Raw genomic sequence first — 27,016 nt, 5'->3', positions numbered from 1 at the left:
AAGCACCAAATGTGACTCTCCCTGCTAAGGCCCAACAACATCATCGATCCTGATGGAGAGGCAGGGTATAAATAACATTGTATATTATTATGATTATGATTATTATGATTATGATTATTATTACAACGGTGATGAGACTGGTCTGTATGGTGGGGCCTCTCCCAGGCTTAGCTGCATCATGTGGGGCAGAGGGCAGACTGTTCATCGATCTTAAGCATCAAAATGTGTTGGAGAGTCACTTCTCTCAGAGAGAATAAAAAAAACTTTATCTAAATGTGAAAACTTGTTTGCATCTGAGAGGAAAGGACACCGATGGGAAAAACCATTAAGATCTGCAATGTAAAGTCGAAGGCTTTCATGGCCAGCATCCATAGTTTTTTGTGGGTTTTTCAGGCTGTATGGCCATGTTCTAGCAGAGTTTCTTTCTTTCTGAAGATGCCAGCCACAGATGCTGCTTGCGAAACGTCAGAATGAAACTCTGCTAGAACATGGCCACGCAGCCCGAAAAACCCACAAAAACCCATTAAGATCTGCACTTTTAAAAATAATGCTTAGTCTCAAAAGCTTTGAGAGAATAATGAGATGGATAAAATGCACAAAAACAAGCATTAAAGTAGATAAAACAGTAAAACTTCAATAGATAGTAATGTGTTTTCTCCTGTGAATTCACCTAACAAAGATGCTTTTGGGGCAGAGGAGAAACCCATCCTCTGGGCTTTGCCTCATCTCCCTGGGAAAGCAAGAACTGTAGGGCCTTTTTTTGTATGGAAGGGGAGTTTTGCTGATTTATGGCTGTTGCGACAAAGAGAAAGCTTTTATCTGGACTGACCTTGGAGTCCTGAAGATAAACTGAAATTCTATGAAAAGTTTAAGCATATATAGTAATGCTCTTATCAGATCCAAACTCAGTCTCCTACACTTCAGAATATAAAATGCATTGCCTATGGCTCAGAAAACAAGAGCAAACTGGTCCACTGATGAAATTCAAAACTACAGGTTGCGTCTCCCTTATCTGGAACTCCAAAATTCAAAATATTCCAAAATTGTCCACCTGGGTGGCTGGGATGCAGTGATGCCTTTGCTTTTGATGGTTCCATGTACACAAACTTGGTTTCATGCACAAAATTATTGACAATATTGTGCATAAAATTATCTTCCGGGTGTGTATATAAGGTATATATGAAACATAAATGAATTTCATGTTTAGACCTGAGTCCCATCTCCAAGATACCTCATTATGTATGTGAAAATATTCCAAACGCTGAAAAATCCCACCTCCCAAAGCACTTCTGGTCCCATGAATTTTGGATAAGGGACACTCAGCCTTTACAGGCCCCTTGGTTTTATTCAGCCGCTGATGGGGGGGGAAAGGTAGTCTGACGTCGAAGGCTTTCATTGCTGGCATCCATAGTTTTTTGTGGGTTTTTCAGGCCATGTTCTAGAAGAGTTTCTTCCTGATGTTTCACCAGCATCTGTGGCCGGCATCTTCAGAGAATGCTGGCATGGAAGTGATTGAGGTCTATATACTGTTGGTTGAGAGGAAGCGATTTACATGTTAATCTGTGTATTGTTCTGTTGTTGAATGGCAAGGCCTCAAGGTGGGAGGATATGCAAAAAAGGATTGCTTAATTCAGGGGTAGGCAATCGTTTTGAGCCGGGGGCCGGGTTGCTGTCCCTCAGACAACTGGGGGGGGGGAGCCAAAAAATAAATAATTAAATAATTTTATAAAAATTTAAATAAATAAATAAACCGGGACAAATGTAGGACAACATTTTCAAATGGTGGACACTTTTTTTAAAAAAAGTGGAGGACACGCAAAAATTTTTGCTGTTTTTTTTTAAAAAATGTTAATATAAATGCATGTTTCTGAGGCGTCTATAGACAATTGCCCCCCTTGCCCCTGCGCGCAAGAGGCCAAAGGCCCCGGCGGCAATCAGCAGCAGAACCAGGCTGGGGCCAGTCCCAAGGCCTCGGCGGGCCGCATCCGGCCCGCGGGCCGCAGGTTGCCTACCCCTGGCTTAATTAGTCAGGTCTGAATGCACAGGGGACCCATTGAAATCCACAAACACCTGGACAACTTCAATAGGAAAGAAGAAACCCTTAAAAGGTTTCCTATTGTCAGGCTCCCAATTGCCACCCCCAAACAACAAGAGGCTGTGCTTCTAAAGAGTAACAGCTTTATTGAAAGGTAAAGGTATAGGCAACAGAAGTGACTTCTTTGTCAGGAATGAAGATACATAGTTACAGTTGGGTTATATAGTCCTATGAGCAGACCCACCCCCATAAAGCAATAAAGTTAATTAATTGGATCAGTCTTTCCTGCGCAGTGAGGAATCTCCACCCCGATGACGTAGTGTCCTCTCGTCCGGGCTCTCTGGCCTATTCTCAAAACAATTAAGTTCTCACCAAGCGTTACCTCCTCCTTGCACCTGTGGCCTTGAAACCCAGACATCTCTCACTACTGAACTAAGTATTATAAAATCTTAACAACCTATGAGTATATGTAAGAATGGTTATATATCCCATCAACCCACAACCCAACATACATGGCAGCATATAAAGCATAACAACAACATATATTAACATCATGAACATATTACTATAACAGCCTATAAGTAGTAGCATTAACTCCTAAGGTTTAACTCACCCCTCCCAACACAAGAGCAGTCTCTGCCTGGCTGGGTAACTCCCTAACATTGTAACATTCCAATCCTAATAAGCAAGCACAGAAGCTAGCCATCTATCTATCACCTTCTAGCACATTCTAACTAACCAATATATATCAAACCCATTATGTCCTTAATCAAATAATATCTAAACAAAACCCTAAACTAATAATCCCTCTGACAGAACCCCCAAATGAATATATAAATGACTAATGAATATATGAATGCAGGGGAGTTCTGACACCTATCGGCAGGGGAAGTGTGACCTTGTTGGTGCTCTTGGACATCTCAGCGGCTTTGGATACCATTAACCACGGTATCCTTCTGGAGCGCCTGAGGGAGCTGGGCATTGGGGGCACTGCGCTCCAGTGGTTCCGTTCCTACCTCTCGGTGCAGCTGGGGGACGTGTGCTCCGACAAGAGGGCCCTTACATCAAGGAGCTAATCTGTCCCCCATGCTATTTAACATTTACATGAAACCGCTGGGAGAGATTATCCAGAGACACGGGGTGCGGTGTTATCAGTATGCTGATGATACCCAAATATGTTTCTTTATGTCTCTGACTGATTCAGTGACTAAGGATGGCGTCTCTCCTCTGAACGCCTGTCTGGAGTCGGTAATGGGCTGGATGAGGGAAAACAAACTCAGACTGAATCCAGAGAAAACAGAAGTACTGGTGATAGGTTCCTCAGGCCTGGGGAAGGAAGTTTATCCACCTGTCCTGAATGGGGTCACACTTCCCCTGAAGGATGAAGTTCGCAGTTTAGGAGTACTTCTGGACTCGTCCCTGCAATTGACATCTCAGGTAGATGCGACGGCCAGAAGTGCTTGCTATCAACTTCAGTTGATACGCCAACTGCAACCCTACCTAGACCAAAGGGACCTTGAAACGGTGGTACACGCTCTGGTAACCTCTCCCTTAGATTTCTGTAACGCGCTTTACATGGGGCTACCCTTGTACCAAATTCGGAAGCTTCAGTTAGTGCAAAATATGGCAGCCAGATTGGTCACCGGTTCATCAGGGTTTGACCATATTACACCTATCTTAAAAGACCTTCACTGGCTCCCTATCTGCTTCCGGGCACAGGACAAGGTGTTGGTTATGACCTATAAAGCCCTACATGGCTTGGGCCCGAATTACTTGAGGGACCGCATCTCCCCATACAATCCGCCCCACACTCTCAGAAGATCGGGTAAGAACCTATTGGACATAGCAACCTCTAAGTATGTTGCTACTTCGCCAAGAGCATTCTCATCAACAGCTCCGAGACTTTGGACTAGTCTTCCTGAGGAGATCTTCAATCTCTCTCTCTCTACAGGCTCCTTCCCATCGGACTTCAAACATGCTCTCATTTCCCCAATTCTGAAAAAACCTTCTCTCGACCCCTCCTCTTTGTCTAGCTATCGTCCGATTTCTCTTCTCCCCTTTCTTTCTAAGGTTTTGGAACGGGTTGTTTATTCGCGCTGTCTTGAGTTTCTCGAAACCAACTCCATCCTTGATCCCTATCAGTCTGGTTTCCACCCAAGGCATTCCACAGAGACAGCTCTCACAAAGATCTCGAATGACCTTTTACAGGCCAAGGCTAATGGCCTTTACTCTGTTCTCATCCTTCTCGATTTGTCTGCAGCCTTTGACACTGTTGATCACTGTCTCCTAACTGACATACTCTCTGACCTTGGGTTCTCAGACTCTGTTCTTGACTGCTTTAGATCTTACTTGTCTTGCAGGGGGTCAGACTTCTTCTCCTGTTCCCTTATCTGTTGGAGTTCCCCAGGGCTCTGTTCTGGGTCCCCTTCTGTTTTCTCTCTACACACTGTCCTTAGGAAAACTCATCAGCTCTTTTGGCTTTTCCTACCATCTGTATGCCGATGACACTCAGTTATTATTATTATTATTAAACTTTATTTCTATAGCGCTGTAATTATACACAGCGCTGTACAAAGTCGGTAAAATTAGAAGTAAATAAAAGCCTGCCCAAGGCGTACATTCTAAGATAATAACAATTAAAAGAGGAATAGATAAAATTACCATATAGAAAGGAAAAAACAGAGTAAAAACATCAAATATCAAACAAATCACATCACATCAAATATTGTCAGACAGCCAGATAACAATCACAAATTCCCTGAGAACGCTTCCCTAAACAATATGGTTTTCAGCTCAGCCTTAAAGCTGGTTAGGGAAGTGATGAGCCGTGCATGCAGAGGAAGAAGGTTCCAGGAATGAGGGGCAGCTAGAGAGAAGGGACGGATCCGGGATGGGGCAGAGGAGATCCTGGGTTGAGAGAGGAGACTTTGGCTACCAGAGCGGAGAGTGCGAGTAGGGATGTAGGGAGAGAGAAGATCAGTTAAATAAAAAGGGGCCAGCCCATGCAGGGCTTTAAAGGTGAGTAGCAAAAGTTTGTACCTGATGCGGAAAGGAAGAGGGAGCCAGTGAAGGGAAGACAACAGAGGGGAGACATGATCATAACGGCGAGCGAGTGAAATAATGCGTGCAGCTGAATGCTGAACAGAAATTAATGGGTGGAGGTGAGAGAGAGGAAGCCCTGCCAGGAGGAGGTTACAGTAGTCTAGTCGTGAGACCACTAGGGCATGGACCAGTGTTTTTGCGGTAGAAGCTGAGAGTTATGGACGGATTTTGGCGATATTATAGAGAAAAAATCTACAGACTTTGGCTGTAGTCTGGATCTGTGGGATAAATGGCAAAGAGGAGTCAAAGATGAAACCGAGACTGCGGGCTTCCTGGACCGGCTGGATCGAGATGTTATTGACGGAAATAATAATAATAATAATAATAAAAACTTTATTTGTATACCGCCCTTCTAAAAACCAGGGCGGTGAACAACAATTCCGAACAATATAACACCAAGTCATACAAAACATTAAAAACAGATTAATAAAAATAACAAAATATCCATGCCGGCAAGACAGTGCTGACAAGGGGAGGGGGGGAGAGTAACTGGTCAGGGGTAAGCTTGTTCAAATAAGTGGGTCTTTAGCCCCTTCCTAAATTGGGCTAGGGAGGTGGCTGAGCGGAGCTCGAAGGGCAGCGCGTTCCAGAGGTTGGGGGCTGAGATGGAGAAAGCCCTCCTGATGGTAGAACTATATTTCGCCTCTGGAACGGTTAACAATAGCTGCCCTGATGATCTGAGTGTGCGGGGCGGATTGTACGGAGAGAGGCGGTCCTCCAGATACCCTGGGCCCAAGCCATTTAGGGCTTTATAGGTAATAACCAACACCTTGTATTGCGCCCGGAAGCGAATAGGCAGCCAATGTAAGTCTTTAAGGACTGGTGTTATATGACTGGCCCTGGCAGTGCCAGTAACCAGACGGGCTGCCATATTCTGCACAAGTTGCAGCTTCCGGGTATGGTACAAGGGTTGCCCCATGTAGAGCGCGTTGCAGAAATCCAAACGAGAGGTTACCAGGGCATGTACAACCGTTTCAAGGTCTCCCCGGTCGAGGTAGGGACGCAGCTGGCGTATCAGCCGAAGCTGATAACAGGTGCTCCTGACCGTCGCATCCACCTGAGATGTAAGGTGTAGCGACGAGTCAAGGAGCACCCCCAGGCTGCGTACAGAGTCCTTCACGGAAAGCGTGATTCCGTTCAGGGCTGGTGGAACCACCGCCAACCCCGGACCGGGGGAACCTATCACGAGTACTTCCGTCTTCTCTGGATTCAGGCTGAGTCTGTTGTCCCTCATCCAGCCCATTACCGACTCCAGACAGGCCACGAGAGGAGAGACGCCAATCCCGGGCTTAGGAGGGAAAACAAGAAGCTCAGTCTTGGACATATTGAGCTTCAGACGCCGATGGTGCATCCAGTGGGAGACAGCTGTTAAACAGGATGACACTTGCTGCTCTAGCTCTGGTGAAAGATTAGGGGTGGAAAGGTACAGCTGGGTATCATCGGCGTAAAGATGGTAGGAGAAACCAAAAGAACTGATAAGTTTGCCAAGGGAGAGTGTGTATAAAGAGAACAGAAGGGGACCCAAAACAGAGCCCTGAGGAACTCCAACAGATAAGGGGACAGAAGACGAGGTCTGACCACCTGAGACCACTGAAAAAGATCGATCTGACAAGTAAGATGTGAACCAATCGAGAACAAGGCCCGAGAAACCAAGGTCAGAGAGTACATCTATTAGGAGACAGTGGTCCACGGTGTCAAAGGCCGCAGACAGATCGAGTAGGACAAGGATAGAATAAAGGCCATTCGCCTTGGCCCGCAAAAGATCATTTGAGATCTTAGTAAGGGCCGTCTCTGTGGAGTGCCGTGGGCGAAAACCAGACTGGAAGGGATCCAGAATGGAGTTGGTTTCAAGAAACTCAAGACAGCGTGAATAGACGACTCGTTCCAACACCTTGGAGAGAAAAGGAAGAAGAGAGATTGGACGATAGCTAGCCAAGGAAGAGGGGTCGAGAGAGGGTTTTTTCAGGATAGGGGAAACTAAGGCATGTTTGAAGACTGAGGGGAAGGAACCCGAAGAGAGAGAGAGGTTAAAGATATAGAGGAGGGAGGGTAACAAAGAGGGGGCTATAGAGATTAGAAGACGAGAAGGAAGTGGGTCAAGAGAACAGGTGGTAGGTTTGGATGAGTTCAGCAGCGAAGAGAGTTCTTCCAAAGAAACAGGAGGAAACACAGAGAGTTTATTAGTAGGAGGGGCGAGGAGATTAGTGGTAGGAGCCAAATCAAAAAGAGTTAACTCAGAACGAATGGTAGTGATCTTTGTAATGAAGTAGTTGACGAAGTCGGAGGGAGACAATAGTGGAGAGACAGAGGGAGGAGAGGGTTTTAACAGTGTGTTGAAACAGGAGAACAAGCGCTGCGGGCGCCTCTCGTTGGCGCAGATCAATGATTTGAAGTAGTCTTGTTTTGCCATCGACAGGGCGCGTGAAAAAGATAAAAGAACGAACTTAAAATGGATAAAGTCAGCCCACTCCCTGGACTTTCTCCAGAGACGTTCGGCTGCTCGGGAGCAGGACCGGAGAAATCTAACAGTGGGAGTGATCCAGGGCTGAGGCCTAGTCATAGAAGAAGAGGAGGACACGCGCGTAGATACTGGGGCAAAGCTGTCAAGAGTTGAAGAGAGAGTAGAATTCAGTAAAGACATAGCTGAGTCAGCAGAGTCCCCAAGATTGAGAGAAGCGAAGGATGAATCCAAGGACTGAGTGAGATGGTTAAGGTTAATAGAATGAAGATCACGGAACTGGCGAAGGACGGTATGACGGGGAGGTGGGGTGTAGGTAAGAGTAAAGGAAAGTAGGTGATGGTCAGATAGTGGGAAATCAGAAGCGAAGTAGTCAGACACGACACACTTGGAGGGGAGAACTAAGTCGAGACAGTGACCAAGGGAATGGGTTGGAGAGTTGGAATGGGGTTGGAGACCGAAGGAAGCTAAGAGAGAGCTGAAGCGAGAGGTTGAGGAATTCTTGGGATCGTCGAGGTGGATGTTAAAGTCACCTAAGATTAGGGAGGGGACAGTATCTGAAAGAAAAAATGTCAACCAAGATTCAAAATCTGTGAAAAACTGAGAGGCTGAACCAGGAGGACGATAGATGATGGCAACCCGAAGTTGCAGAGGAAAATAGAGTCTAATAGAGTGTAATTCAAATGAGGAGAAGGAGTAGCTGGGGGGAGAAGAGAGAACCTGAAACTGGCAGGACTTTGATAATAGGATGCCGACCCCTCCTCCGCGACCCTCAGGGCGGCCAGTGTGGGTAAAAGAGAGACCGCCAAGAGAAAGGGCAGCAGAGGTAGCAGTATCGTGGGCCGGAAGCCAGGTTTCAGTGAGGGCAAGAAGATTAAGTGATTGAGATAGAAAAAGATCATGGATTGCCGCTGCTTTTGGGGCAGCGGAGCGGCAATTCCAGAGAGCGCAAGAGAAAGGGAGTTGGGAGATAGGGAGGGGGCGGATAGGGATGAGATAAGGAGAAGGAGAGGTGCGAGGAGCCATGGAGAAGAGAGGTTTGGGTGACAAACAGATGGCCGGAGAAAATGAAGAAAAGAAAAAAGCAGAAAAATAAAGATACAGTCCAACAGTGCTGGAAGGGATGGGGTGAGGATCCCAAGACATGAGGGAGTCTTTCCACCCCTGACCTTTCTCCAAGGCTTGAACAGCAAGTCTCGTCTTGCCTTACAGCTGTCTCACAGTGGATGCGCCATCGGCGTTTGAAGCTCAACATGTCCAAGACGGAGCTTCTTGTCTTTCCTCCTAAGCCCACCCTTCAACACTCCTTTTCTGTCTCTGTGGACAACATTTCCATTCAACCAGTCCAGCAAGCCCACAGTCTTGGTTTTATCTTTGACTCTTCTCTGTCGTGGATCCCTCAGATCCAGACCACAGCCAAGGCTTGTAGATTCTTCTTGTACAATATTGCCAAAATCCGACCATATCTCTCCGCCTCTACTGCCAAGATCCTGGTCCATGCCCTAGTGATCTCACGACTGGATTACTGTAACGTCCTCCTGGCTGGGCTTCCTCTTTCTCACCTCCGTCCTTTAATCTCTGTCCAGCATTCAGCTGCACGCATTATCACTTCCACCCACCGCTCTGACCACATCTCTCCTGTCTTGGCATCCCTTCACTGGCTCCCTCTCCCTTTCCGCATTCAGTACAAGCTCCTGCTGTCCACGGTTAAAGCCCTCCATGGACTGGCCCCTCCTGACTTATCAGACCTTCTTTCTCCTCACCTTTCCACTCGGGCCCTCCGTTCTAGCAGTCAAGGTCTGCTGTCTCAGCCCAGGATTTCCTCTGCCCCATCCCGGATTCGCCCCTTTTCACTCGCTGCCCCTCATTCCTGGAACCTTCTTCCCCCGCGAGACACAAGGGCCATCACTTCTTTAACCAGCTTCAAAACGGAGTTGAAGACCATCCTGTTCAGAGAAGCCTTCCCAGGCATTGCATAATTAATAATAATAATAATAATAATAATAATGTTTATTTATATACCGCTTTTCCAAAGTAGATCAAAGCGGTGTACAACAGGAAGTACAATACAAAGTAAAACAAACAAACAAACAAACATAACAGGCCTCTCTCCCCTCAAGATGGTGGCTGAAGGGAGGGCTTTCCTTCTTACAGGCAGGCAGTTGGAGCCAGCCTGCCTCTCTCCCCTCAAGATGGTGGCTGAAGGGAGGGCTTTCCTTCTTACAGGCAGGCAGTTGGAGCCAGCCTGCCTCTCTCCCCCCAAGATGGTGGCTGAAGGGAGGGCTTTCCTTCTTACAGGCAGGCAGTTGGAGCCAGCCTGCCTCTCTCCCCTCAAGATGGTGGCTGAAGGGAGGGCTTTCCTTCTTACAGGCAGGCAGTTGGAGCCAGCCTGCCTCTCTCCCCCCAAGATGGTGGCTGAAGGGAGGGCTTTCCTTCTTACAGGCAGGCAGTTGGAGCCAGCCTGCCTCTCTCCCCTCAAGATGGTGGCTGAAGGGAGGGCTTTCCTTCTTACAGGCTAGGCAGTTGGAGCCAGCCTGCCTCTCTCCCCTCAAGATGGTGGCTGAAGGGAGGGCTTTACTTCTTACAGGCAGGCAGTTGGAGCCTGCCTGCCTCTCTCCCCCCAAGATGGTGGCTGAAGGGAGGGCTTTACTTCTTACAGGCAGGCAGTTGGAGCCTGCCTGCCTCTCTCCCCCCAAGATGGTGGCTGAAGGGAGGGCTTTACTTCCTACAGGCAGGCAGTTGGAGCCAGCCTGCCTCTCTCCCCCCAAGATGGTGGCTGAAGGGAGGGCTTTCCTTCTTACAGGCAGGCAGTTGGAGCCAGCCTGCCTCTCTCCCCCCAAGATGGTGGCTGAAGGGAGGGCTTTCCTTCTTACAGGCAGGCAGTTGGAGCCAGCCTGCCTCTCTCCCCCCAAGATGGTGGCTGAAGGGAGGGCTTTCCTTCTTACAGGCAGGCAGTTGGAGCCAGCCTGCCTCTCTCCCCCCAAGATGGTGGCTGAAGGGAGGGCTTTCCTTCTTACAGGCAGGCAGTTGGAGCCAGCCTGCCTCTCTCCCCCCAAGATGGTGGCTGAAGGGAGGGCTTTCCTTCTTACAGGCAGGCAGTTGGAGCCAGCCTGCCTCTCTCCCCCCAAGATGGTGGCTGAAGGGAGGGCTTTCCTTCTTACAGGCAGGCAGTTGGAGCCAGCCTGCCTCTCTCCCCCCAAGATGGTGGCTGAAGGGAGGGCTTTCCTTCTTACAGGCAGGCAGTTGGAGCCAGCCTGCCTCTCTCCCCCCAAGATGGTGGCTGAAGGGAGGGCTTTCCTTCTTACAGGCAGGCAGTTGGAGCCAGCCTGCCTCTCTCCCCCCAAGATGGTGGCTGAAGGGAGGGCTTTCCTTCTTACAGGCAGGCAGTTGGAGCCAGCCTGCCTCTCTCCCCCCAAGATGGTGGCTGAAGGGAGGGCTTTCCTTCTTACAGGCAGGCAGTTGGAGCCAGCCTGCCTCTCTCCCCCCAAGATGGTGGCTGAAGGGAGGGCTTTCCTTCTTACAGGCTAGGCAGTTGGAGCCAGCCTGCCTCTCTCCCCCCAAGATGGTGGCTGAAGGGAGGGCTTTCCTTCTTACAGGCTAGGCAGTTGGAGCCAGCCTGCCTCTCTCCCCCCAAGATGGTGGCTGAAGGGAGGGCTTTCCTTCTTACAGGCTAGGCAGTTGGAGCCAGCCTGCCTCTCTCCCCCCAAGATGGTGGCTGAAGGGAGGGCTTTCCTTCTTACAGGCTAGGCAGTTGGAGCCAGCCTGCCTCTCTCCCCCCAAGATGGTGGCTGAAGGGAGGGCTTTCCTTCTTACAGGCAGGCAGTTGGAGCCAGCCTGCCTCTCTCCCCTCAAGATGGTGGCTGAAGGGAGGGCTTTCCTTCTTACAGGCTAGGCAGTTGGAGCCAGCCTGCCTCTCTCCCCCCAAGATGGTGGCTGAAGGGAGGGCTTTCCTTCTTACAGGCTAGGCAGTTGGAGCCAGCCTGCCTCTCTCCCCCCAAGATGGTGGCTGAAGGGAGGGCTTTCCTTCTTACAGGCAGGCAGTTGGAGCCTGCCTGCCTCTCTCCCCCCAAGATGGTGGCTGAAGGGAGGGCTTTCCTTCTTACAGGCAGGCAGTTGGAGCCAGCCTGCCTCTCTCCCCCCAAGATGGTGGCTGAAGGGAGGGCTTTCCTTCTTACAGGCTAGGCAGTTGGAGCCAGCCTACCTCTCTCCCCTCAAGATGGTGGCTGAAGGGAGGGCTTTCCTTCTTACAGGCTAGGCAGTTGGAGCCAGCCTGCCTCTCTCCCCTCAAGATGGTGGCTGAAGGGAGGGCTTTCCTTCTTACAGGCAGGCAGTTGGAGCCAGCCTACCTCTCTCCCCCCAAGATGGTGGCTGAAGGGAGGGCTTTCCTTCTTACAGGCAGGCAGTTGGAGTCAGCCTGCCTCTCTCCCCTCAAGATGGTGGCTGAAGGGAGGGCTTTCCTTCTTACAAGCAGGCAGTTGGAGCTAGCCTGCCTCTCTCCCCTGTCGCTTACTATCTGATGTTATTTTGTTGCCTGTTTATCGAACCATTTCCTATATTGCTATGTATTGTATATGTATTATCGTACTTGAGAGTATGTATTTTCCCTGGATGAAGATTAACCTTCCATTTTGAAGCCAAGCCCTCCCTCCAGTCCATCTGCCTTGGTCCAGGCCTTGGAGGTAGAGAGGAACTGCTGGACCTCTTACCCTTTCCCTCCACCACTCCCTTCTTCTCCTTCTGTGTCATGTCTTTTTAGATTGTAAGCCCGAGGGCAGGGAACCATCTAACTAAAAAGATTGCATGTACAGCGCTATGTAAATTTACAGCGCTTCATAAATAAAGGTTAATAATAATAATAATCCACTCAGCGACCTCGCTAGAGACATTGAGAAAAGCGATTGAACCTGAGCTTTTTAGCTGAGCATCCCCCACCTGATATGAAGACCCCCCTGATATGAAGGAGATGCCCCTGTCTGTGTATGATCCCTGCCTTGCTTGTTGATGCTATTGTTAGGGTCTGATCTTGGATGTTTTATTGTTTTTAGCTGCTTTTAATTGAATTTTTATGTAAACACTTTGTGCTTTTATTTAGTCTGTAACCCTGCTTCGATCCACCGGGAGAGGCGGGGAAACATAAATAAATATTATTATTATTATTATTATTATTATTATTATTATTAAAGTTAGCAAAGACCCAGCAAAATGCAAATGAAAACCACCCAGACACAAATCCTCCTTGCATATCCTAACATCCTGAGGCCTTGCCATTCAACAACAGAACAATACACAGGTTAACATGGAACTCACTGCCTCTCAGCCCAGGGTCACACAGTGTGTGTGTGTGTGTCCATCTCTCTTCTATGCCAACATTCTCTGAAGATGCCAGCCACAGATGCTGGTGAAACACCAGGAACAACCCCTTCTCGGACATGGCCACATAGCCCCCCAAAGCCACAAAAACTATAGGTATATGCAGTGTTTGTTTATAAAGTGCATACCCTGCCTTCAATTAAAAATTCAGTGGATGATTTGCAGACGGAGAGGCAAGCTGCTACACCTGAAGGCAACTGTGCCTATCTCACTTTTCCCCAGCTAGGAAAACAGGAAGAAAGTAAAATAAGAGCTGGAAATAGAAACCATGTGGTAAACAGAATAAAGACTTTGTTGAAGGTGGAAGCACTCTCTCCCTACTGTCAGCGTTATCAACCTGTCCAGCCTGTTTCGGGGCAGATCAGATTCCCCCTAGAAGGGCAGGTTTGTACCTTTGGGGGCTTCTCCTCGATCCAGTTCTGTCACTAGATGCCCCCACAAGGGTTTCTACTGGCGTAGGAATGGTGTGGCTATTTTGGTGCCCTGATTGGGAATTAGGCTCCTTGAGTGGTGTGTATTTTGCTTTAGCATAAGTGTTTGTGATCACAGTCTGCTTCATCAAATGCATTACCCTCAAGCTGGTAGATCTACATGCACCTGGCTTTGCTGGCTTGGGTTGGGCAGACAGGAGATATGTACTACACAAGCTTTCTTTTTCAGTTTCTCCTCCGTTTTTCTGCAACGGACCCAAACTGGCTTGGCTTTCTAAGGTCTGGGAATGGCACTCCAAGAGACCATAGGAAGCTGGTGAGGACAGTGCCCCATGGAGAGCACCCAGCACTGTTCTCATGAGCTCCTCGTATTAACCAAGATCCACCATGAGCCTGGTAGCCATACCCTGCCGCAGCTTGAGCTTCCCACAGGCCAGGGGGCAGCTCTCTGACTCGGTGATGTCTTCAGTTACCTTCTTAAAGAAGCGTAACCCTCCTACTCATTCTTTCCTTAAGACAAGACTCACTGGCACACTTCTAGGCAGCCAGACTCTCCCAGGGACACCTGCCCAGGAATCTTCCAAATGCCATTGTTGCCACCTTGACTTAACATCCCATTTCAGCTCATGTGCTGCTATAAATCTGTAGCAGCTATGTCTCCACTCAACAAGAGAACCACAAATTCTGAGTCGGTTGACCTGTGTGTGTGTGTGTGTAGGAAATATAGCTAGCCCCTTGTTCAAATCTTGCAAGTGTTTTGGGTGTCCCATAATGTGCCGTGGCTTTGGGAAGGCATGATGGAATAGACCACATTACTCCGGTTCTGAGGTCCCTCCACTGGCTGCCTATTAGCTTCCGGGCCCGGTACAAGGTGTTGGTTATCACCTTTAGAGCCCTAAATGGCTTGGGTCCAAGCTATCTCAGGGACCGCCTCCTCCCGTACAATCCTCCCCGCGCTCTCCGCTCCTCTGGGAGGAACTTACTGCAGCCTCTAAAATCTAGGCTTGCGGCGACCTCCCAGAGGGCATTCTCTGCTGTCGCCCCCAAACTCTGGAACGACCTGCCGGATGAGATCCGTCAGATAACATCATTAGACAGCTTTAAAAAAGCGGTCAAGACGGATCTCTTCCGGCAGGCCTTTCCAGATTAACCATCCCGGCCCAGGTTCCCTGATTCCCTGATTCCTCCCGTGGCCCCATCTTAGTGATGGTTGAGGATCAACAGAGGGATATCAGGGGGTTTAGTTTTTAATTGTTGTTTTTATGCTTTGATATTGTGCTTTTAACATGTTATACTGTTTAATACTGTCTTAAGGGGGGGAGGGATAAAGTGTTTTTAATTGTTATATTTTATATTTTACTGTTGTCAACCGCCCGGATTGGTTTGCCAGCGGGCGGTATACAAATAAATATTATTATTAATTATTATTATTATAGACCTCATAGGCAAAACCATGCTCCGGTGTCTTCTATGCGCATCATGGTCCCTTGGGGAAACAATTGCTGCAGGCTAGGCCGTTACCTACAGCTGATGAGCTCCAAAAAGAGCGAAACCTGTTAAAATAGGTCCTGTAGTATTGGCCTACTGAGCCTTTCTTTGTGATGAGCGCAACTGCTTTTCTTCGTTCTTCTCAGATAAAGCAAACAAGAGAAAATCCAAAGTGGACTTGGGATCAAAATAGGGGCGTCTCAGTCATGGAGATCTGCTAGATTTTAGCACATTCTGGTGGTTCAAACAGCGGAGCTTGTCTATTTCCATTTTCTGTACCTAATATTCCTGTTTTTCAGATGCATCTTATGTCCCTGGAAATGGAACAAAGAAAGAAGTTAAATGGTTCTTTTTATATTTAGCACCCTAAAATATGTGGAAGCATATGTGAGAAATATTTCAGAAGCTGTGCTGTTAAATGCAGGGCCTCAGACTAGGATAGAGCAGAAATGAAATAAATGCATGCTTGAAATTAGTTTTCAGTGCCTGACCTTTTGTGAAAAAATGATTTTGCAGAGAAGGCCAACTCAGTTTGGTTTGGCTAAGCACCAGACGTCACCGTTGGCCCTAAGAACAGTCATTTCATAGGGAATTACTATAACATCGAGATTTAGCAGGGGAGGACATCACCTCGTGGCCATAGCTGAACCCTTTCTGCCACAAATGATGGAAATGGGACTTGCACGGCTGAACTTCACCCTTGACAGAAAGGAAGGTTGCAGCCTACTTGTGCAGCGCAGAAGGAGACGCAGCTGCTCCTTTGAAACCGCCAACTTAAGAAAGGTTCATTTAGTAGAGTTGCTGGTTTCTAGCGTGGAGGACTCATACTGCTGTGTTACTATTGCCCAGCCCACAATACTGGAAACGCAGCTGAATGTAAGAGATCCTGAGTTTAGAGAAATGGGAGATGGCAGACCTGTGTGTGGGTTCCTTTGACCGCTGAGAGTAAAAGTGACCCCTGGTTATCTCATTCAGGTCAGCCTCTTTCAGGAGAGGGCTCCCTCTTCTCCATACAGCACCTGCCTGTTGTTGTCCTACACCTTCAAGGCAATTCCCTCTTACGGCAACCCCACCACAAGGGTTTCTAGGCAACATTTATTCGGGGTGAGGGGCTTTCCACGATTGTTTTCCTCTGAGAGGTTGAGAGAACGGTCCTTGCCCAAGGTCCCCCACTGGGCTTCCATGGCTGAGTGGGGATTCGAACTCTGGTCTCCCAGAGTTCCTAGTCCAACGCTCCAACTGGACCACGCTGGATCTAAAAATAGGTTTGCTGTTGTTATGTCTCCAATTTACGGAGACCCCTTTCTAGGGTTTTCTTGGCAGGATTGCTCCAAAGGGGGCTTGCCCTACTTTCTTAGGCTGAGAGCGCCATCCCTGCTGTCCTTCTGGCGGCAGGAAAAGACGTTTTTATGCCGTCAGGCTTTCGCATGACATGGATGCGCTTTTGTTTTTGGTTTAAAGAGTTTTAAACTTTACATTTTAATAATGTAATGTTTTTCGTTATTTGAATTGTTTAGTTGTTTTTTAAACTTGTATTTTGCATGTTTTATAGTGTTTTGTCTTGGACTGTTTTAGATTTGTAAGCTGCATTGAGTCTCTGTACTGGGAGGAAGGCAGGATATAAACAAACATGATGATGATGATGATGATGATGATGATGATGATGATGATGATGATTTGCCCAAGGTCACCCCATGGGTTTTCCATGCCTGAGCATGGATTCAAAGCCTGGTTTCCTGGAGTCCTGGTACAACACTCAAATCAAAACACTTTGCTGGCTATTAAGATTTATTCAGGGCAAGTTTGCTCTTACCTTTCCCTTTAAGAATTCAAAGATTAATAATAATAATAATAATAATAATAATAATAATAATAATAATAATTTATTTATATTGCCCCGCCTCCGCCTACGGATCGAGGCGGGGTTACAACCTGATAAAAACATACAATACAGTCATAAAATCCATCAATTCAATAAATACATCAGTGGTTATTTACAGAAAATCATCATTGCAGATAGAAAATTAGCATCTTAATCAAGTTCAGGGGGGTAAGCCCGCCGGAAGAGCTCCGTCTTGACTGCCTTCTTAAAGGCGTCCAAGGTAGTGATGAGACGGAGAGCTGTGTTAGTCTGTAGACTGAGTATGTAGAAAGATCTTGTGACATCTTTGAGACTAGCTGGAAGAAGTTGACAGCCTGAGTATCTGAGGAAACATCTGAGGAAGTAGACTGAAGTCTAGGAAAGCACATGCTGCCAACTTCTTTCTTGCAGTTAGTTTCAAAGGTGCTACTAGATCTCTCTACATAGATTTTTGAGGAGGTTTGGGGCTATGCGGCCATGTTCTAGTAGAGTTTATTCCTGACATTTCACCAGCATCTGTGGCTGGCATCTTCAGAGAATCTGAAGATGCCAGCCACAGATGCAAGCGAAACGTGAAGAATAAACTCTTCTAGATCATGGCCACATAGCCTGAAAAACCCACAAAAAACTATAGATACCAGCCATGAAAGCCTTCGATTTCACATTTCTCTACATGCTTCCTCTAAGAGTGTGGCTTGCCCAAAGTCCCCAGCTGAGGAGGGATTCAAACCCTGGTCTCTTGAAGACCTAACCCAACACCCAAACAATAGGTAGCTCTCTATTGAAAAAAGAATGATGTGGGAGTTTCTTTAAGTTATTCCATGGTCTGTACACTCCGGTTCCAGTACTAGTGTAACCACTCACTTTGCCTAATCATGGTTTCAACAAGCTGTTTCCTGTGTGACTTGCTAAAACAGAGGAACTTGGCTCGTGAGTACCTGGACTCTGAGGCAGTCCCAAGCTGAACCTCTCCGCTTTGTCTCTAGGATGATTGAAGAGAGTGGAAAGAGGAGGAGGACAATGGCTGAGAAGAGGCAGCTGTTTATGGAAATGAGTAAGTAGAATACTTTTTTTCGTAAGCTTACAGCTTTGCTAAAGAATGTGCTTCAACCTTTTAAAATCATGTTACCAGAGAAACCCTTTTCTCATGGGAGACTTGGGTTGGGTTATCAAGTTATGGCATCAGGGGTGTTGTTCTTGAAGCTTGTATTCATATCTGAAGGGATATCGTGTACAAGAGGGAGCAAGCTTGTTTGCTGCTGCTGCTGCTGCTGCTTCAGAGATGGATTCACATTAGGAGTAAAGAGACTCCATCTAAATGTTAAGAAGTTGCTGATGGTAAGACTTGCGTGATGGTGGACTGTACTTCTTATCAGTATTGCTTTAGCTGTATATTCCTGTGTGGCAGAGAGTTGAACTAAATGGCCCTTGCAGTCCCTTCCTACTCTTATGATTCTTTGATGTAATAGTAGAATCATAGAGTTGGAGGGCAGTCCAAAAAGCCAGTGTAATTCTAGCCTGCATCAACAGAGTATAGTATCCAGATCAAGGGAGTAGTAGTGCCCCTCTATTTGGATTTGGTCAGGCCTCACCTGGAATATTGTGTCCAGTTCTGAGCACCACAATTCAGGAAGGACATCAAATGTGTCCCTACCAGAGCAGCAGAGGTAACCAGAGGTTAGGAAACCAAGCCCTATAAGGAATGGCTCATGGAACTGAGCATGCTTCTGTTTTGGAGAGAAGAAGACAGAGAGGTGACATGATGGCTATCTTGAAATACATGAATGAGAACCAATGGATTCAAATTACAAAGAATGATTCTACTTAAACATTAGGAAGAAGCTCTTTACTGTGAGAACTGTTGGACAGGGGAGTAGACTGCCTCTGAGAGTGGTGAACTCTCCATCTTCCAGGATTGTTCCAGTTGCGTATTCCCGCATGTCAAAGGCTTGGACTGCATGGCTCTTGAGCTCCCTTCCAATTCTTTGTTTCTGTGACAAGGAGAACACCTGGACTGTAAGAGCTGTTCTTTGGTAGTCTTTAAACAGAGGTTGAATGGGCATCTTTCAGGAGTGCAGTAGTTGTGTATTCCTGCATTAAAGGGAGTTGAACTGGATAAACATTGTGGTTCCTTCCAACTGTGTGATTCTATGATCCTGAGATCTAATTCAACCCCAACCAGGGCAGGAAATCTACAGCAAAAGCATTTTCATAAGGTGACCATCCAACAAAAAATCCCAACAGAGGAATAGACTCTGAGAAAGTTCTTCCTCGTGTTTAGTTGGGATATCATACACCTACATGTAGCTGCTGACTTTGCTACGGATAGCAAAGGAAGTGATGCAGGATGATGGAAAAGAGAGTGGTGGAGACCTGGGATGAGAGCCAGGGACTAAACAAAACAGAGCAAGGTGATGTGAACAACATTGTCTGTGCGGTGATACTAAAATTGTTATGATAGTTGCTTGGGGCCAGTCTGTCTGAAGGACCCTATCTTCCCATATGAGCCTCCCTGAGCTCTAAGAAGCTCAAGGGAGGCGTTTCTTTCATTTTCTCCACCTTCACAGGTACTTTTTATGGGAACTTGGAAGACAGGCCGTCTTCTTGGTAGCTGCCCTCAGGCTTTGGAAGTCCCTTCCGAAGGAGCCTAGAATGTCTCCCTCCTTGCAGTCTTTCCACCAAAAGGCACTGTGGAACTGGCTGTTTTACATATAAAGGGATTTCTCTTTTAGAAATTCTGTGCTCCTCTATGTTTTTAAATGAATGTTTAAAATTTGAGGCTCTTTATTGGAGTGGGAGTGTCGCTCTCTCCACTGTGCTGTCCTTCTGGGTCAGCTCTTTGGGATGGGACTTGGGAGCGCTGTACTTCAGGGGCTCCACTTCTACTTTCAGGGCAGATTCCAGAGTAGGATTGGGAGGTGGTTTCTTGACCCCCTGGCAGCTGTGCCACAAGGTACCATCTTGTCCCCAGTGCTCTTTATGAAGCCTTGAAGAGTAGTCATCAGGAAATTTGGAGTAATCTGGCCTTTTGGAGGTGCAAAAAGGAGCCACATTTTGCAGCTCCTTTTTCTGCCCTCAAAAGGGTGCCATTGGCGGGATACAGACGGGCAGGGGAATCATAGAATCATAGAATCATAGAATCATAGAGTTGGAAGAGACCACTAGGGCCATCCAGTCCAACCCCCTGCCATGCAGGAAATCCAATTCAAAGCATCCCTGACAGATGGCCATCCAGCCTCTGTTTAAAGACCTCCAAGGAAGGAGACTCTATCACCTTCCGAGGAAGTGCATTCCACTGTCGAACAGCCCTTACTGTCAGGAAGTTCCTCCTAATGTTCAGGTGGAATCTCTTTTCCTGTAGCTTGCATCCATTGTTCCGGGTCCTGTTCTCTGGAGCAGCAGAGAACAGGCTTGCTCCCTCTTCAATATGACATCCTTTCAAATATTTAAACAGGGCTATCATATCACCTCTTAACCTTCTTTTCTCCAGGCTAAACATCCCCAGCTCCCTAAGTCGTTCCTCATAGGGCATGGTTTCCAGACCCTTCACCATTTTTGTCGCCCTCCTTTGGACACGCTCCAGTTTCTCAATGTCCTTTCTGAATTGTGGTGCCCAGAACTGGACACAATATTCTAGGTGGGGCCTGACCAAAGCAGAATACAGTGGCACTATTACTTCTCTTGATCTAGACACTATACTTCTATTGATGCAGCCTAAAATAGCATTGGCCTTTTTAGCTGCCGCATCACACTGTTCACTCATGTTCAACTTGTGGTCTACTTGGACTCCTAGATCCCTTTCACACGTAGTTTCATTCAGCCAGGTGTCACCCATCCTATATCTGTGCATTTTATTTTTCCGCCCTAAGTGCAATACCTTACATTTCTCTGTGTTGAATTTCATTTTGTTAGCTTTGGCCCAGCTTTCTAGTCTATTCAGGTCATTTTGAATCTTGATCCTGTCCTCTGGGGTATTAGCTATTCCTCCTAATTTGGTGTCATCTGCAAATTTGATAAGTATGCTCTTGGAGGTGTATTCTGCTGAATACGGAGCCTCCAGACCGCCCGCCCCGGGGGCGTGGCTCAGGAGATGGGGCTTCCACATGGGGGGCAGTGAAGACGCCTCACCTGGGGCCGTTTCTGACCCGCAGTTTCCAAACCGCCGCCTCGGAGGACGCTGCAAAGAGAGAGGCAGCTTCCTCACGGGCGGCCAAAAACGGGGCTTTTTTTTTTCCTTTGCCGGCTGGCGGATGCGCAGCTGCGCAGCTGCAGCGCTATGCAGCGGCGGCAGAAAGCCTATGGGCACATTTAAAGTGCCCAAGCCCCTTTAAAACTTTTTCCCCCGCTCTGCCCAAGAACAATGGTGGTCTCCTGCCAGCTGGTGATCAGCTGGTGTTGGCATCCTTGCCCGCTTGCACTTTGCCAGTGTCACCAGCATCATGGATGCCTCCTCTCCTTTGGTCCCCGCGCTCTTGCTGAATCTGCAATGCACAGCCACAGCTGTCGCCGCTGCCACCGCTGTCCCCCTGCCATCCCCCATCACCTCCCTTGTACATATGTAAATATTTACAGTTTTAGGGTTTTTTATTGTTAGGTGAAAATGGCACAGGAATGTGTGTAGGGGCTCACTTTAAAGTCCAAACTTTCCAAGCAGCGCATGCGTACATGTTGCTCTAGGGTTAGGGTTAGGGTTAGGGTTAGGGTTAGGGTTAGGGTTAGGAGTCTTAAAATGCGCTGCAGCTGTGCTGCAGCTTCCACACCTGCATGGCAGCTGACGCTGCAATTAAAGCCTGACTGCAAACTGCGCATGTTCCAGGACCCCGACTCATTATGTGACGCAGCAGACACGGAGCTTTTAAATGGGCAACTTAAATTAGCAGCGTAGCAATTCTGACGTACCGGTGCAGCAGCTTACAGACGGAGCTGCGCAGCTGCGCATCAAACAGAAAAGAAGCGGAGAAAAGCAGCACCTTTTTAATGCCGCTTCTTCCCGCTTGGGGCGTGTGGGCGGCGTGTTCATGGCGGCATTCAGGTAAGGGCCGTCTGAAGGCTCTACCTTCATGATGTCATGAATACACCCCTTTTTGCCCGTCTGTATCCCGCCATAGTCATGGCTATGTAATCTGTAAAGGTCCTCCTCATAGGACTTGGTTTGTTTCTAGACCTTTCACCGTTTTGAAGTATTTTGGATTTTGTTAACTCCTCAGAGGAGAGGCAAGGAAAGCGCATCCTCTTGCCCTTCCCAGTCAGCTCAGGCAAAACAAACTCCTGCAGCCTCCTAGCTTGCCTGCTCTTCCTTGTTAAAAACATCTGCCCTTTTGACCACGCTCTCATTTGCTTGGCCGCATGTCTCCCAGTTTTCCTCTGTGAAATGGTGGTGGATATGACACTAAAGGCATTAGAAAAGGGTTACAGTTGTGCATCTATTACAGAATAATGTACAATTGTCATTTTTAATTACTTAGAATAATACATGACAGCGTTGGACCTTTCCATGGGGGGGGGGGGAAGGAAGCTGAAGAAAAAGAATTGGGGGAAGGGGTTTGCTGGGTGCAATGGGAATGGAGGACTGTTTACCCACTCTGTAATACAGAGTCACACCATTGGCCAACCTAGCAGTTCGAAAGCATGCAAAAGTGTGAGTAGATAAATAGGTACCGCTTTAGTGGAAAGGTAACAGCATTCAGTTCAGTCATGCTGGACACATGACCATGGAGTTGTCTTTGACAATGCTGGCTCTTTGGCTTAGTGACGGAGAAGAGCACCATCCCCAACAGTCAGACACAACTTGACAACTTTGTCAACGTGGAATACCTTTACCTTTTACCTTTACCATTGCTCCATCCACTTCAGTGTTGACTACACTGACCGGCAGTAGATTTCCAGGGTTTCATACAGATGGTTGCCAGACAATGCACCTGTTTAAAGAAGCTGTTTCTGAGCTGCATTTCTTGAGTGGGTTCTGTGTAGCATCTTTGTGTTATTGAGAACTACCCCAGACACTTGTGGGATGCCATCCTCACCTTGACAGAATCATAGAACCGAAGAGTTGTAAGGGACCTTGAGGGCCATTTAGCCCTACTCCTTGCCATGGAGGGGATACACATATAAAGCTGTCCTGTGGCTTTCTGTCATGGAGCAATCTGAAGCATTAGTAACTGACCCAGATGAATGCTTACCTTTGGTTCTCACTGAGATCATAGATCAGGGTTCTGGGCTGCATGCCTGCAGGCCCAGAGTAAAGTAAAAACCCTACCACTGAGAATGGCCCAGGATGAAAGGTAAATCCTGGTTGCTGTGGAGGACTGTTCAGTCAGTAGTTTGATGTTGGAGGGGAGAAGGTCCAGACACAGATTTGGCCAGAAGCCTAGTTACAATAGGGATGCTGGGTACCATCAGGCATCATTTCGCTGAAAACTAGGAAACTTTAACCAGAGGACTCTTCTCTCTTTAACTTTCCAGGGGCTCAGAATTTTGACGTCATCCGACTCTCAACATATCGGACTGCCTGCAAACTGAGATTTGTACAAAAAAGATGTAACCGTAAGTTAAACCTTCCACTGTCTGAGAAAACAGCTTGCTGAAAACAGGATTCCTCCCTAAAGTCACCCCCACTGCCACCCCTGGTTTTACAGTGGCTTACTTCAGGACAAATCCGTTGAAGCGCTCTGTTGTTTAGGGAAATGTAGATAATGCAAAGTTAAGGAAACAGTTGTTTTATTTGGCAGGTTCTTAGCTTTGCTTTGAAGCAGAGCTGCTGCTGCTGCGAAGCCTGTGCATATGACCTGGGAAGGTGTAAATCCAGATTGGCAATTTCGGTGATTTACAGTAGTAGCAAGGATTGTACCCCCATTTCTGACCTTACTGAATCCAGAGATAGTTCTCTAGCTGTTGGCTGTCAGCCCTTCATCTATATTTTTATCCTGAAGTGGCTGCAGTGTATTCTTCATTTCAAGTGCCATGGAGGTGGATAAACTGAGGGCAGTTCAGTTGTAGCTGTGTGCTGCTTGCACACATGCGCATGATCAGCTAAGATGTGGGGACAAACTCTTGGTGGGTAAAAAAAAAGGCACACAGAGGCATAGAGCTCTGGCTATTATTCGTTTAATTCTAGAAAGCAAATAATAAACATAGCAGCAAGAATATAATGTCTGACCGCAGAGAGAGATGGAGGAGGTAAAAGAAACAACTCCCCAAAACACACACTTCCTGCTTCAGTATTTACAGCCACCTGGCCTTTCTCAATTAGGCAAGGCTATACAAAAGAATAGACAAGAAGATTTGTATCGGGTGATTACTATGCTTACATTCATAGCAAGACAGCAACACCGGCAGTTTATTTCATCACACACCTTTGTCAGTCACAAAAAGACTGTGCATCCCAGCATACATTGACAACTCTCTCCATTGTCCATATCCCACTCTCTCTCAGCTCCTATGTTCAAGGAATTTTTCCTAAAGTTTAAGTAGACTTACTTTTCTTGTAGTTTGAACCCATGCTCTTGTGTCGTAGTCTCTGGAGTAGCATACAACATGCTTGCTCCTTCAACAACATCACATGCCTTCAGGTATTTAAAGATGGTCCAATCATATCATCTTTCAGTCTTTTCTTCTAATTGCTGCAAGCAAACAGGATTCAGGGTTTTAACGTTATTCCCAGTAATAAAATGATACATATTCTTATTAAAAATTCCAATTAAGACTTGGAAAGATTGTTCAGCTTAAGACATCAAGCCTCAACCAATCCTAGTCAGTGAAGCACCAATACCAGTACCATTTTACATCTTTGATCAGAAATGCTCAGAGAAAAGTGGAGGGTTATGCTGAGTTTGGACAGCTCTTGTAGGATCCCTGGCAAATGCTGAGGTTAGAAGTCTGTTCTGCTTTGGTCAGATCCCACCTAGAATCCTGTGTCCAGTTCTGAGCACCATAATTCAAAAGGGATGTGGACAAGCAAGCTTATTTTCTGCTGCTCCAGAGACTAGGACCCGGAGCAATGGATGCAAGCTGCAGGAAAAAAGATTCCACCTCAACATTAGGAGGAACTTCCTGACAGTAAGGGCTGTTCAGCAGTGGAACAAACTCCCTCGAAGTGTAGTGGAGTCTCCTTCCTTAGAGGTCTTCAAAGAGAGGCTGGATGGCCATCTGTCGGGGATACTTTGATTGTGATTTTCTGCATGGCAGGGGGTTGGATTGGATGGCCCTTGGGGTCTCTTCCAACTCTATGATTCTATGATTCTAAGCTGGAGTGTGTCCAGAGGAGGGCAACCAAAATGGTGAAAGGTCTGGACACCACCAAGCACCAAGAGGAGTGGCTTAGGGAGCTGGATGTATGTTGCGCCTGGAGAAAAGGAAGTTAAGAGATGGCATGATAGCCCTATTGAAATATTGGCAGGGATGTCATATTGATGATGGAGCAAGCTTGCTTTCTGCTGCTCCAGAGACTAGGACATGGAGCAGTGGCTTCAAACTCCAGGAAATGAGATTCCACCTAAACTTTAGGAAAGCCTTCCTGGCATTAAGGCAGTGAAAGGTGCTGCTGCTTTGGAGGCAGGTGGAATTTCCTCCTTTGGAGGTTTTTAAGCAGAGGCTGGATGGCCATCTGTCACTGGGAGGGCTTTGATGGTGTCTAGTAGAAGGGGCTTAGACTGGATGGCCCTTGGGGTCCCTTCCAGCCCTATGATTTTATTCTTCTGTCTTGATTCTGATGGTTGAGGAGAACAGACAGACTGTTTCTATAGAAGAAAATGCCCAGGAATATTACTGCATTTTCTATCAGGAATGCACTTTCAAAAACATAGCTGAAACTGTAACTAAAGCAGCATCATTTAGTAGTGGCACCTTTATTTCTCTCTTTCCCCCTCGTAGTTCACCTTGTGGATATCTGGAACATGATTGAAGCCTTCCGAGACAATGGCCTTAACACATTGGATCACAACACAGAGATCAGTGTGTCTCGACTAGAAACCATCATTTCGTCCCTCTACTACCAGCTAAATAAACGCCTTCCTTCCACTCACCAGATCAGCGTGGAGCAATCCATCAGCCTTCTCCTCAACTTCATGATTGCAGCATACGACAGGCAAGTGGCTTCTCTCTTGAGTATTGGGTTGCTTCCATGCAAAGACTAGCTGGGCTTGTAGAGAGCCTGAGTTGGAGCATGTGGGGCTGAGGATGCAGGGTCCCAGCCGTGTCTCAGGCTCTCCTATCTTGCTGCAGTCAGATTTTATCTCCCATTTGAGTTTCAGTGTGTTTCTTCAGGCTGCATAAAAAGACAGAAAAAGTGTGATCCTGTGAACTGGGCTTCTCTCTTTTAAAATTGGTTCTTAAAAACAGGGCGAGAGAGACAGAGTGAGAAGGCCTAATGCTACCGTTACGCCAATGAAGGTTTCCTAATTGACTCTCTCTGGGGACCCTGCATGATAGGTTCACCCTAAGTCAGAAGTGACTTGACAGCATACAGCAACAACAGCAACAATATGTTTTTATCCTCTTTAAATCATTGCTTTGTTTTAATTCCAGAACTGGTTTAGTTGTTTTACATGTTGGTCACCTTATGTAGCAACCAAAGATCCTGGATCGATCTTCCTTCTCAGTCTTTATCCACACTCCCAGCCCCAGCTGAATTCGGCAACGTTTGCTCTGCTCCAGAAATACAAAGAAAACCTTTAGAAAGCCTTTCATAAAAATATTTTGATGTTTCAGAATATTCAGAAAGGAATATTGAAAATGTAGACTCACACAGACTGAAAGGAATAAAATAACAATAAAGATGACAGGTAAAATGTGATTTTCTGAAAAGCATCACTGAGGAGAAATAGTGATAGGGCTGCCTTCACAATTATAGGATTTGGAAGCAAAGACGGAAAGGAAATTGAAAAGAGAGATTGTTTCTCTTTTAAAAGGTAGGTGTGTTGAAAGCAAGTTTCAATACTGGGAATCAAGGTGGCTTAATAAATTAGTACAGATCAGAACAGATTGACAACATACAAAAACATCAGTAGAAATATGTATTAAAACAATATAATCTTAGAATTAAAATGAATTAAGCTTCATGACGAGCCAGAATGCAAACAATTAAAAAAACAGCACAGCGCTAAAAGTGCATTGCAGCCCATCCCTGAAGCCCTGTTTGAACAGGAACGTTTTCACTTGTCCACAGAGTATAACAAGGAGGGAGCCCTCCCTGCCTCTCTAGGGAAGGAGTGCCGAAATCAGGGAGCAGCCGCCAAGAATGCCCTGTCACCCTTGTTCTCACCCGTTTTCCTGGA

At 46.9% G+C, this 27,016-nt stretch overlaps 1 protein-coding gene across 4 annotated transcripts in view; it reads left to right on the top strand.

The window, feature by feature from the left end:
• Positions 1 to 27,016, top strand: part of LOC149310306 (dystrobrevin beta) — a 211,288-nt gene that overhangs the window by 21,103 nt on the left and 163,169 nt on the right. For all 4 annotated transcript variants that reach the window (XM_089528693.1, XM_089528692.1, XM_089528691.1 and 1 more), the window contains exons 2-4: positions 17,732 to 17,799; positions 23,208 to 23,288; positions 25,614 to 25,827. In XM_089528693.1, the coding sequence (XP_089384819.1) occupies positions 17,733 to 17,799; positions 23,208 to 23,288; positions 25,614 to 25,827 (362 nt within the window). In that variant the 5' untranslated portion in view covers position 17,732. The remainder of the gene's footprint in view (positions 1 to 17,731; positions 17,800 to 23,207; positions 23,289 to 25,613; positions 25,828 to 27,016) is intronic.

The sequence above is a fragment of the Sceloporus occidentalis genome, unplaced genomic scaffold, assembly GCF_023333645.1.
Source record: "Sceloporus occidentalis isolate IW3139 unplaced genomic scaffold, rSceOcc1.0.p SCAF_6, whole genome shotgun sequence".
NCBI lineage: Eukaryota > Metazoa > Chordata > Lepidosauria > Squamata > Phrynosomatidae > Sceloporus > Sceloporus occidentalis.
The sequence above is the reverse complement of the archived record's forward strand: the minus strand, read 5'-3'. Positions and strand labels throughout refer to the sequence as shown.